The 14,564-nt window shown below is 40.9% G+C and overlaps 1 protein-coding gene across 1 annotated transcript in view; it reads right to left on the reverse strand.

Annotated features, from left to right (window-relative positions):
- Window positions 1-14,564, reverse strand: part of MACROD2 (mono-ADP ribosylhydrolase 2) — a 1,977,737-nt gene that overhangs the window by 153,655 nt on the left and 1,809,518 nt on the right. Inside the window, exon 11 of the mRNA XM_067012448.1 lies at window positions 11,255-11,338. Within this exon, the coding sequence (XP_066868549.1) occupies window positions 11,255-11,338 (84 nt within the window). The remainder of the gene's footprint in view (window positions 1-11,254; window positions 11,339-14,564) is intronic.

The following is a 14,564-nucleotide window of genomic DNA, read 5'->3' on the forward strand; positions in this document are numbered from 1 at the left end:
ATAAGTGGCAGCTTTTGACTGAGGGAACAAGCAGTTCCCCTGAGAGTAGCAGTAACTGTTCATCAAGCAGTCAGCAAAACTGCCCCCTTTCACCCCCCATTCTAGAACCAGCCTCCCCATCCTTACACCCCTTTCCTCCTAGACACTGTATCTACTTTCTTTCTGCCAGCAGCAAAGACTGTCAGAGATCAGTGGGGAATTCTCAGGCTACAGAACAGAAATGATTTGAGTGATCTGTAGCACTGTTGTCTAAGGAGAATAGAGTACCCTAGTTTTCTGTGTATCATTTCTCAAGCAGGATGACCCCTGGAAGTGAAGTCATTTCCTAAGGCTACCTCTAATGGCTCCAGAGTGACAGGAGTTAGGAGAAAACAGGTAAGCTTGAGCAAGGCATTAGGAAAGTGTGGTGCATGTCCAGGTGATTCTAGTGTAGGTGGACAGTTTTAAGGCTTTCTCCGGTATAGTAGGAAAGCACAACTTTGTTACACCAGAAAATTGAAATTTTGAAGATAATGGCAAAATCCTAATGTAAAAATCGGATACTGTTCAAATAGCAATATTTCTCCTTAAAGACAAAACAAAACGTTTCTCTGCTGAAAAATTAGTATCTAATATTATAAACTGTCAAATGTCCTACAGGCATGGCGCCAGAATAAAAAAAAATCACTCGTATGCTTTAGCTCTATAAACCTGGGGACTGAGTTTTCAACAAAACTAAGATAAATGCACCTGAATGCCACATTCTTTACCCTCTGAGTTTTGGAAATCAAAATAGACAAAAAGTGAAACACATTTGGGTCTGAATTACTCACAGACACCGACAAGACTTCAAGATACTTTAAAAAAAAAGCATTATTAAAAGACCCACTGTATATGCCCTGATAAACTGCCTTTTTTTTTTTTTTTTTTTTTTTTAGTGGCTAACTTAGGATCACCTTTCATGAGGGTCCCCTAGACAATTTAGGAGGACTTTTGAAAGAAAGTTTCCCCGTCTGTGAAATGAAAGGGTTGCCTTAGTTGTTCTCAGAGACCCATTTGGCTATGAAAACCCATGATTCAGAGCTTTTCAATTAAGATGGAAATATTTACTGGGTATGAAGCAAAGAGCTCATAATCAATTTTCATAAATTTGACGGTTATGCAGAATTATAGGATTTGATATCTAGAGGGGACCTCAGGGATATTGGGAGAAGGATTTGATCATGTGTGTCAGAGATGAAAATGGAATCCAGGTGTACTGACTCCCAGTTAAGGCTCCTTCCACTAGCTTACAACAGCAGTTTCCATTTCTTTCCTTTTTTCCTCCCTCCCTTCCTACTTTCCTTTTCTCCTTTCTTTCCAGTTTTCCCTCCTTCCTGCCTTTCCTCCTTCCCTCCTGGGCTTGGCAATCATAAATGGCAGCAATCCCACAATCATCCATTAACTGGAAAGATGCTAATTGAAAAGAAACAAAATAACGATAATAAACACCTCTTGGGAGGAGAACATTTTAGAATCCATAGTACCTAAATCATCTGAAATCATCTTTTCTGAGAGTTCTCTTCTTCATTAACACTCATGTTTTCGCTCTTTCTGTTGTTATTTATGAGAATTTTCTTCATGCCTGCATATTTGCCTTTGGCTTAATTGGAAATTGAGCTTCAGGATGGGCTCACAAGGCTTTCCTAGGGTGGGGGGAGTAAGAACTACCTGGTCAGACACGACAGGGGACAGGGATGGGAAGGGTTCTTTTTCCCAGGAAGACTGAATTCAGTATAAGCAGGGGGTACGACTTCTATTCTGGATTCAGTAATTGTGGAGAAGGTAAAAAGACTCATCCCTGACCTCCCTCTTTTTCACAGTTCCCATGTCAGTGAACTCTGCTGGCTTTACCTCTCAAATAGGTCCAGAGTCACACAAAATCTCACTCCATCCCTTCACTGTTGCTTGCAACAAGCCACCAGGATCTCTGGCTCCAATCCACTGTCTCTCTGTTTCTGTCCTTAGTCCCCTACTGTCCATTATCAACACGACAATCCGAAGATTACCTTTAAAACGTAAGTAAGATCATGTCCCTTCGCTGCTTAAAAAGTTCTATTCTCACTTCACTCAGAGGAAAAGCCAGCATTCTTACAGTGGGCTACAGTGTCCCAGGCAGTGATTCTCAAAGTGGAATCCTTGGCCCCGGGCACCAGCATCACCTGGGGAATTATTAGAAATGCAAATTCTTGGGTACCCCAGGTCCCCTGAGTCAGAGACTGGGTTTAACATGTCCCGAGGTGACTCCGATGCACAGTCAAGCCACTCCTCTCTGGGACCAGCCCCCAGTGACCTCTCCAGTTACTCACACCGACTTTCTTGCTTTTCTTAGAATAAGTCAGACTTCTCTCCCCTTAGGCCTTTGGTACTTGCTATTTCCTCTGCTGGAACACTCTTTCCCCAGATATCTGCTAAGCTTACTCTCTTACATTCTTCAGGTTTCTTCTCAAATATCAACTTAATCATCAGTGAGGTCCAGCATATGTGAAACCGTAACGCATCTTTTTCCCCAAGTCTCCCCACCGCTACCAACTTAGACATACATGGAATCCCCTACTTCCTCTTCCCTGCCTGGCTTTTCTTCACGGGTCTCCCGTGAAGTTGTTGTCAAGGTGTCAGCCAGATCTGCACTCATCTGAAGGCTTGCCTGGGCCTGGAGGATCTGATTCCAGCCAGGATGGCTCATTGCAATGACTTGTGGATTGTTGCTTGCTGTTGGCAGGAAGCCTCAGTTCCTTGCCATGTACATCTCTCCACAGTGCTGCTGGAGTGTCCTCAGGACATGGCAGCTGCCTTACTCCAGAGCAAGCGTTCCAAGAGACAGTCAGGAGGAAGCCACACTCTCTTATGACCTAGAATGTCATACACGATCATGGGATATTCTGACCTGGAACCATCAAGGTAAGCCACTTTCAAATTCCTGACCTGTAGATTATTTGCACATCATACAATTACTTACCCACCTTCCAAAGCCCACAGACCCCAGGATACCTCTCTTTACGGGTAACAGCAGAGCTTGATTAAGTAAGTGGTGGGACAGTTAGACAGTTCCAAGGACACCTTTTTCTTCTTCTTCTTCTTTTTTGCTTTTAAACTTTTTATTTTGAATTAATTATAAACTCAATAAATTGTAATAATAGTAAAAAAAACAAAAAACAAAAAACTCCTGACCCATAGAAAGTTTGAGATGATAAATGCTCTTGTTGTTTTACACTGTGACGTTTTGTGATAAAATTGCAGGTGGCAATAAATAGTACTGCTTATGCTACCATGTGACTTGCTATATATTCTAATTAATATTTTAAAATCCATCAACTTCCACCCGCCACTAGAATATAAGCCCCAAGAAAGAAGGTTTTGTGTGTGTGTGTGTCTGCACGTGTGTCTTCAGTGCCTAGAACAGTGCTGATACTGTCGAATAGCAGGCATTTAACAAAAGTATATGGAATGCATGTTTAGGAAAGCTGGATCTGGCTGGCGGGAGCTACGCTGATGTGGCTGGAGGAGAGATGCTGTGGGCTATCTTTATGGCAACTCCAGGGAACACCACGCACACTGTATGCCATGTGAATGGAGAGTCCAGAGAGCACAGCTCTATGTGAAATTCATTTTGACCTTGCACATTCTCTGACTGGGCTTGGGGAGCCCTCCACAGGGTTCCACTGGCCACAGTTTGAGAAACACTCATCCAGGAGAACAAGATCACAGGCAGTTGGGGCAAGACCCAGCCTCAGAAAAGAGATCCTGGTTCCCAGCATCTTACAGAAACAGCAGAGTCACCAGACTTCAAGAGCCCCTGAGGGCTGGACAATGAATGTTTCAGAGGCAGGTCTGAACTGACAGCCAATCACCAGAGTCCACCTCCTCCCTCCTGCCCCTGACCTAACCCGGTGCCTTTCATTAAGTTTTAGAGGCAGTAAAGCAGAGGTTGAGGAATGACTGACTGGGGAGGTTGTATAAATATTGGGGGTAGACCAGTTTCTTGGGAAGACTGACTTGAAGAATTGAGGTCAGGAAAGAGAAGACAGACTGAGGTCAAGTCCTTCTGGGACAGGAATTTATATACTTGGGGAGGCAGGGTGCTGAGTGAGCTGAAGGGAGAAAGAAGGAAAAAAAAACACCTAGTGAGATAAGAGATTCAGTGCATTGAGAACATCATCTCTATTTGCAGAACTATTTTGTTCATATTAAGAGGAACGTCATATATTAATAAACAAAGTAGATGAGTTTTTGGTGGATGGGGGCTCTTCCTGCTTCAGATTCAATACACTTTGGCCCCTCTGTCCAGGGATTGTGCCAGGTGGCTTCCGGAGATCATCTTGTTTAAATCTCCCCGCACAGTCCCACAAGGTAGGTTTTCACCCTCCATTTAATGTGAGGAAACTGACTTTTAGGTTAGAAAAACTGCCCAAGTAGGAAGCAGAACATGGACCCTGAGGGCTCTGTCCACCCTTGTGTTGAATTTTTTCTCTATGGGTAGGAGTTTACATATGCTTCACCCAAGCCAGGGCACCTCCAAGAGTAAAAGGAAACATTGCTGATAACATGCCAAGGACAATGGGCACAAACAGGGTCATCCTGGCTCCCACAGGACCTATGGCTGCCCTGCAGGTATGTTCAGCCCTTCTCACTGTGGAAAATACCTCAGTACTCACATTCTCTAAGCTCCATTCAGAATCCTAGGGCTGACTCTGAAATAAGACTCCACGGTCCTAACCAAAGCTCGGTTTAATGTGTGAATGCGGAGAGCACAACTAAAAATGAAATAGACTCTTGGGTTCTTCTCCTAATCTGTGGCAGGGGGATAGCTCAGAGTGGCCCTTAATCAAGCAGAAGGTAAGAGAATAATTAAAGCAAGAGGGTGACACAGGCTTTTCTTGTATTCTGATTTTCACCGTGGAAATGTACATTTTGCTTCAATTCTTGGCATTTTAAGGTCTAGAGGATAAAACAAAGCTTTTCGTTATGAGAAAGCTGCTTCTTCTCATTCCTGCTTTTTTATTTTTATTTTTTTTAAAGCTGGTCAATCACTAAGCTTGTTTGAGTGATGGCAAAGTCAAAATTATGACTGCCTGATTTTACCCTTCACTGCACTTGTCAAAAAAATTAAATTAAAGATCATGTTTATGAATATAATGCATGAAGTGCTGCATGGCATCCTGAAAGAGAGAATGTCTCTTCTGTCCAGGCACTCACAAAACAGTTTGTCACATAATACTTTAATATGCAGAGAAAATAAGAGGGCACAGAGAAAATTCTGCCTCTCAGGAAATACGAAGTGCATTCCACCCATGGTTCATGTATTCAGAAAAATTTACTTTAGTAAAAACAATAATAATACTTCTAATAGCAACATTAGATCCTTCAAACTTGTATAGTGCTTCCTAGTTTCCAAAATATTTCCACATACAATTTCATCTGACAAAAGAGATCATTAATATTTTAAAGTGCAGTATAGGACTGCTTGATTTAGCATTGCAAGGGCTCGGGCTCCTGAGGAATGAGTGTCACATGCAGGCTTGTTGAATATTCTATGTAGAGGCAATTGTACAGCGAGAGTCAAAGCGCTAGTGCTTTCTGTAAAAATATGATGGAAAAAATAGCATTCATTACCAAAAACCACTGAAGGCTTTGGAGATGAATGTATGGAGAAAATTACTGTTCTAAACTTGCTACTGAATTTTAGAAGCATAAAGTCTCTTTAGTTTTTAATGAAAATGTTTTTTTTACAAGTATAAAATAAATCTTGATATATATATATATATATATTTCAATTACACATAAATTTAGAAAGTTGAATATTAAACTCTCCAAAGTCTGCCCCTGTCCCTTCTCCACTCCTCCAAGATAATTCCTGAGGTGATTTTGATATGTATATCTTTCCAGACTATGTATTATATATGTAGATATGTATGTACATACACACATAGCTATGTAGATATGTATTTTATATGTATATTTGTATGCATATACTATCTACCATTTATGTATTCTTTCTCTATCTATCTATCTATCTATCTATCAATCATCTTCTAATCTACTTATCGCCTTACCTGTCCATCTGATTCTTGAATACATGGCTGAGCTGGTGATTTTATAACGAACTTCTAAGAAGCCAGAAATGATGAACGATATTGAATCAAGATTTCTAAGCAAGCACTGAAACTACTGTTTGCTTTGAGGCATCTGCCAATCTCAGATGGTTTAGACCCTAGAACCGTGGTTCTCAGACTTGAGCATGCATCTGAATACCGGGTGGGCTTTTAAAAACAGATTCCTGGATCCTACCTCACAGTTTCTGATTCAGTAGGTCTGGGATGGGACCCTAGAATTCATAGCTCTAACAAGTTCCCAGGTGACGTTGGTGATAGATACAGGAAAACTCATTGAGAAACTCTAGCCAGGACTTGAATTGAATGAGCCACACATGTGAGGTGCAGAGGGGTAGTGCTTTGGTTCTGAAAATAGTGGGGAATTTGCCTGTCTCAGCTTAGCATTGGCTGGAGAAGGAAAAAAGGAAGATAAAAGTCTCTGTTGAGATTTCCTAATCTTATACGTGCACTAATGTGGGCTTAAGGACAAACAGCAAACAAAACAGAAATAAAACTTTAAGCCAAATGTGTAGTTTAAGGTATTCCTAAATTGGCAGTATCTTCAAGTATTTCAGAAAACAAAATATAAATAAATAAGCTTTTAATCCAACTTCAAAAAATTCTCACAAACAAAAATCCAATGAACATGGCAATAAAGAAGGCAAAACATACAAGGAAATATCTACAAGCATGAATCTGCAGAAAAAATAAACTGCAGAATTTTGATCTATACAGAGTGGAGACATTGAAATTTGAGATACAGACTTTTTTAAAGATATTTTATGTGTTAATTAAATAAAGAGTGACCAGGTATATATGAAAAAGAACCAAATAAAACTTATAAAAATGAAAACGATAATAACTGAAATGAGAAACTCAGCAAAGAGTTAAACATCAGATTGAAGAAAGTTGAATAGAAATTAGCAAATTGAATGATAAACTTGGAAAAAGAAACCATCAAAGAGAGATAGTAGCACAGAAAAAAAAAAGTAATGTAGGTTAAGAGTCATGAAGGACAGAGAAAGAAAGAATAGAAGGTAGTGTAGAACTAACATTTGTTGAGGTAATAGGTGAAAAATTGTCAGAACTAATGAAAGATGCCCATGTTCATGTCCAAGGAGCACAGCAAATCCTATGGAGGATAAAGAGAAACCCACACTGAGGTGTACCACAGTGAAACTGAGGAACACCGAAGATAAAGAATAGATTGTCAAGACAGCTGGAAAGAAAAGACAGATAACCTAACAAGATACAATAATTAGACTGAGAGATTACTTCTTAACAACTATAGGATTGATAGGACCATGGGAAAATATCTTTAAAATGTTGCAAGAAAATAACCATCAACCTTGAATTTTTACCCAGCAAAATCACCTTTAAAAAAAAAAAGGAAAATAACATCTTTTCAGACAAACAAAGCCTGAGAGACTTCACTAATGGAACTTCTAGAGGATCTACTTGTGAAGGATAGAGGAAAGAGATTGAGAAAAGCATGTTTTATTAAAGGTGCTAAGATTTTGTAATGATATTCTTTCAATTAAATATTTTGTAAGAAATAAAACTGGTTTAAATTATTGGGAGTTGCAATTGGTGGAATGGGTATTAATCAGGCTTTTTTCAAACAATTATGCCTATGATGTGGTGGTTTATGGATAGCATTACCATTTATATCACATGCCAGACAGTTAGTGGTCTGAAATTGCTAATCATTTCATTATTGGCATTGCATTGCAGTGGGTCAAATCAAAGTATACTGTGGTCCATGAAATTTCAATCAAAATAATGAAAATAGAACTCTATATCCAAAATTCCACAGTATAAAAAATGCAAATATTTTAGAAATTGTTTGATTTTTAAAATTTGATGTTTAATACTTTAGTTACATATTTAAATATTGAAAGCTAAATATTTAAAGTTAAATATTTAAATATTTATAATATTTGCTTTCACTCAAAGCTGTAATGATGGCAACATTTCCTCCTTCAACAAAACGAGTTCTAATTTCCAGAAGAAAGGGAAAAAGATTAGAGAAGCTGCGTTGTTTCCAGAAAAAAAATTATTATTAAAACCTTTAAAAAATTATTAAAACATTAATGAACTGCATGGACTTGGGCAAGTTAAAGAACTGTTTGCAGCCTATTTTAAAAACAGCTCTGTAGAATGAGAAAATTTGACCATATGCTCTCAAGATTCTTCTTCTGGATCAAAATACAGCTATTATGGTTATATATGCTGCAAAATCCAAGTGAATTTGTGTTCCAACTCCACTCTCCATGACCTTGTCTGAGAATGTATATTACAGGGTGAGCTGAGGTGATCAGTAGTACCTGTAAGTGTCAGAAGCAGGGCAGGGAACCCAAAGGTAGGAGAGAAGTGAGATGAGGCCAAGTGATGGGGATTTAGGCTGAGTGATCTCTAAATAAAAATACCAGAAGTTTCTCTTACTAAAACATATTAGAGAGATGACCAAGTTGGAAAAGGACTGATAACTCTAAAGTAGGAAGACTGCAGAGAAGGGTCATGACCCACATTCCCTTTCTACCCAGTGATACACTAATCCATTTGCATATCCAGTAGGAAAGAATGATTGGAACTCTTTGAATCATAAGAGGAAGTGAGACATACGCAACAATACAACACCTGAATACAGGACATAGTTTATTTTGTCAAAATACTGATAAGTAACGGGTCCCCTATCATGCAGTCATCTACCACTGGCATGTCAGATTCTGCTCCCTTTCTCACTCCTTTCACAGCAGCTTTTACTTTCTTATCTTGGAAGGCATCTTAGGAACAAACACAAAATCCCCATCTTTTTGTAGAGTGACTAACGTTTACATTTCACCATGATGCCACAGACCAAGTGCCCCTGGTAACAAATCCACAGTGATGGCACTTTTGTGACTCAGAGCAGATTCTGGGATGACATATTTGGGTGAGATGAAGACATGGTATTTAGTCATAGTAGGCTTATGAGATGGTTTTCCTAAACAAAGCAAATTATTTAGGAAAGAATGAAGTTTTCACACATTTGAAGGAATAACTCAGAAGAATTCCCTTGTTAGTTAAGGTGACAGAACTGCTGCACTGTATGTGAGCCACCCCCCATGTGACACTTGGAAATGACAGCAGCCTCAGGCTCTGGAAAACAACCTTTGATGTGGGTCACACACGTGATGGGAACCACTCAGTGAGGTGGAGCCTCTCCAGGGAAAGGGCAATTGTTGTTTTGCCCCTAATCCATTTCCCAGTCATGGTCTTAAGAGACTGTCCAGGAAATGACCTAATTCTAGCAGGAGGTGGAACCCTGACTAGTGTCCCAGTCAGATCCTAACAAACCCCCTCTGGCCAGTGAGAGAGCTGCTGCCCTTCTCCATGGTTCTAAGTGTTCTTCTCCGAATGTTTCTAAACTTTCCAGCACATTTCAATGAATTAGGACAATGTGCAACTTATCATGGTCCTGATTATGATAGTAATTATAACGGAATAGCCATCACTAATGGAAAGCAGACCTGTGCCAGGCACTTTACATATACTATTTCTACTGTTTACCTCTTGCCCCTCACCCAGAAGGCAGAGGACATTTACTGCTACGCCTGTCTCCACATGCCCCTCGCCTAGGGCTAACCTGGGAGAAGAAACAGCCCCATGGTGTGTCTCTCTCAGATCCACCTGCCTTCAGAGAGGACATTTCCTGGCTTATTCTCACCAGGGCAGCCTCTATCCAGGCAGTGGAGGATACCAAGGACAGTGGCACTTGCTTTTAAGCGGGCAGAGTCTTTCAGATTCAGGAGTGAAACCCAGCATTAGGGAGCCCATCTGGGGGCAGCGTAACCAGAGCTTGGGTCTAAACTCATTAGTAATGAAGCTAATAGTTTTGACTTCAACTTTCTTACAGCTTTGCCTTCTCAATCGGTTCTGAGCCCAGATGAGGGAGAAGACAGTGTCATGACTTATTTAGAACCCGTCACGCACACAGAGGCTGTGCAGTCATGGAGGTGAGCTGCTCAAGGTCTCCTTTCAAGAGACAACCTGATGCTGGGAGTCAAGTTGGCGAACAGCAAGCAGCGGCCACTTTGGGGATTCAAGGCAGTGTTATGTTCCTGTCACTTTCTCCCCAAGCCACTTGCAGCCAGAGAGCCCTCAGTGGGGAGGGGACCCTGCAGCCCAGACATTCCTGCCCAATGCGAAAGCCCTTTTATCCAGTCCTTGCCTGGGCTTCCCCAGACTCAGACTAACTTGCAGACAGAGGCTCTTCCAGCTCATCTGCCTTCCTTCCTTCTCTCCTTCACCTACTCTCCTGCTCCTCCCCATTTCATCCTTCACAGGCTTTCACCCAGTACTTTCTTGCACTTCTACTTCATCTTGGCATCTTCTTTCCCAAACACCCAAGCAGACACCATCAGTGTTATTGTACTTGCCATATCACAGTGGATGAAGTACGGCTCCAGGCAAGAAAGTAGAGGCATAAATATGTTCCACTGTTAGAAGTTCATGCATACCATTAGGTTAGAGGCTCACTTTACAAAATAATACCATTTTAAATGAAAAATGTGCATATCTTATAAGTGTACTCATGTTGTAAGTAAGAGAGAGGGCGTGTCATTTCTTCATAAAACTGAGCCCAGTTGGGCATGCCCATTCAATGCATAAATGCAAACATACATTGGCTTCTAGAAAGGAGAGGAGAACACTGAAGACAGGAAGCGGTTCCATCTCCCACTCCTGAGGCTTGGTTCTGGACTCAGAATGTGTTCATGAGAAAAACAAATGATCCAATAAGACAATAGCTCCCATGCAACTTGTCACACACAGATCTGGACCTTCACCCTTACCTGATTTCAGAGCACCTAACTGGTAAGCACTACCCACAACTTCACACTTTGTAGGAATGAAAGATACGTCACACTGAGAAAATGATTTTTTTACATTTGGTTTTTACCTTAACAAATTAAACCTGAATCTGCTATTTCATCCTCATATTCAGGGGAGGGTAAACATATTAAGAAAGGAGAAAGAAGTGCCCAGTGATGCCTGAACCCTTAGAAATATCTGAGTATGAGAGCATACACAAAATTTAAAAATTAAACAGAAGTTTCTTTTCATGGAACATTTTTTTTTAAGAAAGGAAGTGCTGGACTTACCTTCGCTAGAGTCCTTGGAGCCTTCTGGCTTCTTTGCTTTGCTCTTCTTATGGGGTGGAGAGCGGTCTTTTGGCTCTAACCCCTCTGGAAGCACAAAGATTTACTACGTTTTTATTTAAATATTTACCGATAGGGGTTCAAAATTATGTTGATGTTTAATAATATATTTTTCTTCCTAAACCCACACATATAGTGAAGCTTAATTGAAGGCTTATCTGTCATTATGGCTGAGCTAAATTTTGGCAAAGACCTGTGCTTCTCCAATGAACATGGACTTATACTTACAGCTTAAGCATAAACACTTTTTTTTTTTTTTTTTTTTTTTAGTGCGGTACACAGGTCTCTCACCGTTGTGGCCTCTCCCGTTGTGGAGCACAGGCTCTGGACGCGCAGGCCCAGCGGCCATGGCTCACGGGCCCAGCCGCTCCGCGGCACGTGGGATCTTCCCGGACCGGGGCACGAACCCGCGTCCCCTGCATCGGCAGGCGGACCCTCAACTACTGCGCCACCAGGGAAGCCCCATAAACACTTTTTTTTGCCATTATTAATGATTCACACAAATGTGAAATCTTAAGTGCTTTTTTTTAAATTAAAAAATTTTCCACACAGCAACCCCAAATTATTATTATGTTTTTCTCCAGGAGAGTTTGATTTAAAACTTCATGGATTAATTGACAGTTGTCATTGTGTAATTTCATTTTAGCCCTCAAAGTAGGGCTAGATGAGCTGTAAAGTCATCTCATTTTGGGGGGTTACGGTGGGGCTTGAAATTATCCTCCTTCTATTGAACAGATTTCTTTAGTAATCCAGATTCTAAAAAACTTCTATATGTCCCCGATTAAATTATTATGCTTCCCACTTTTCTCAATGGTCCCCCAACCAAGTCTATCCAAGGATGCTAGTAATTTAAATTCTGAAGACACTTTTTAGGAAAACTATCATTGAATTCATCCCATTTGGATATCGGATACTTTGTTAGGCATTAATTTATATCTCCAGTCCTGGTCTTTCCACCTCTTTAAGCTTATGCCTTCAATGGCCCATGTGGCATCTTATTTTGCATTTGGACTGGATGTCTTCTGTTTGCCTTTTCAGATCCACTTTCCATCCTTCACCTCCCCATCCCCAGCCCTCTGTGCTCTGGGAGACTAGTCTCTATGGACCACACCAATGAACTCCCCAGCTCACTGGCTTCCTGTTAGATCCAGCCAATGGGGAGCCCAGGGCATTTATTTCCTAGGCTACCAGTAGTCTTCAAGGGCTGACTGTCTCCCTCAATCTAAGGTCACAGCTCCTAACAGTTGATCTTCTCCTCACAGCCCTCTCTGTCTTCTGGGCCCTGTAACAACCACCTCCCCGTTGTCCTTTCAGGGCTGGGATTTACCTGAACCCCACTCTTCTCTAACGATTCCCCTTTACTCAGCTCCCATCAGGCATTTCAAACTTATGTAAATAATCCCATTAGGCATTTCAAACAACACAGCCAGAACGATACTCTTGATGTCTGCAAGCCTGTTCTCTCTATAGTATTCCACATCTCAAGGGATGGTATGACTTATCTACCCAGGAATTCAAACCCAAAACCGAGATATTATCCTTCATATTTCTCTTCAATTACTTTTCCAGTAAAGCAATCCCATCATAATAAGTCCTATTAGCTTTGCACCAAAATAGATCCCATATTCCTCTACTGTCCTCATTCTTTGCAATCAGCGTCCTACTCTAAACCAGCAGCATCTCTTACCTGGGTTACTACAACAACCTGAATTCTAACTTCTAGCTTTCTAATCTCCCTACAATCTATTCTCCATGTAGCAGCCAGAGTTACCTTTTAAACGTAAACTAGATCACATCGCTTGCTTGCTTGTTTAAAAACCATTGCTCTTAGAATAAGATCCAAATCCAATTCCATGGTCCAGGACAATATGTCACTTGGGCTCCACCTACCACACTAGCCTCATCTCCCACTTGCTCTTTGGCTTCAGATTTATTAACTCCCTTCAATCATTTCTTCAATCAGTTGTAGGCTGGTTCCTGCCTCAGGAACTTTACACCTGCTGCTCTTCCTATTCCCTGACACATATATTCATATATCTACCTCCTTCCCATCTTTGAATCTCAGATTAAATTCAGCTTCCAAGAAAGGCCTTCCCTGACTACTTAATCTGAAGGGTCATTGCAAGGAAAATCTCTCGCAAACACATCACCGGGTGTATCTGAAATTATCTTGTCCCCTTGTTTATTTCTTTAATGAATGTTTCCCTTCTCAAACACCCCCTACTCTGAGAATATAAGTTCCATGAGAAAGGGCATTTCTCTTCCGTAATCTCTCTTGTGTCACTGGTGTCTGGCAGTGCCTTGAGAATTTCATTTCAAATTCTGTTTTATATCCCCTTCACCCAGGCCTTTCTTTAAGGCCAAGATATAATGGGGCTTGTGCGTAATTCTCACCCTTTTAGCAGCTGTTACCTACTCCAGGATTCTATAACTACACTACAGAGTTATGGCGACTCAATTTTCTTTTCCCATTTATTATAAAAAGAACAGAACAAAGCAAATGCATTTGATAGATGTGCTATTAAAAACTTTGGAATTATGGACTACAAAGGTGTTTGGGCACTAGCGTTAGGCTTTCTGTGGTTGCAAGGCAGTCACATCCCAGGTCATTACCACGACCAGGGTGAAAAATGTTGCCAGCGACTACATTAGCAACTCCCTCAGCTTTCTGTCACCAGGTGCGAGATGGTTATTGACCCTTCGGAATGGGTTCAGCAAAAACAGAAATGAGATGCTTGGAACAGCTCACTGAGCACAGATGCTGGGTTCAAAGGGATTCATAAAATGAGCAGAGTAACACTTGCAATTTCTCTGGGAGAAGACTCTAACCCTCCCATGCTCTGAAATGCATCATCTACAACTGGGACCAAGAGGAGAGTTTCCATTGCTGGGAGTTCAACTCCAAACCAGCATTTCCTGAAATTGAGTTTTTGAGAATTAAATTCTGAATTCTTGATTTCCCACCTGAATGGGAATTCTTGGGGAATGGGTGAGGTTTAAAAAGACATCTATTTGTCCACATTTTGAGCTATTTACATACCCCAAAAGTACTAGTGCTTCCTTTCTGAAGAAGTCGTAGAGCACTCCTGGGGTGGTCAGTGGGCACGGATACATGTTAATTATGAGCAGTCATCTACGACATAGTATAGTATCATTTTGTAACACCCATGGAGACACTTAAATGAAAGTCACTGCTACATATGGCCTCTGTGCCCATGTTTCTACTCTCCCTCTTGGCCTGGGGGAAGCTAGA

This window comes from Kogia breviceps, chromosome 14 (assembly GCF_026419965.1).
Source record: "Kogia breviceps isolate mKogBre1 chromosome 14, mKogBre1 haplotype 1, whole genome shotgun sequence".
Taxonomy (NCBI): domain Eukaryota; kingdom Metazoa; phylum Chordata; class Mammalia; order Artiodactyla; family Physeteridae; genus Kogia; species Kogia breviceps.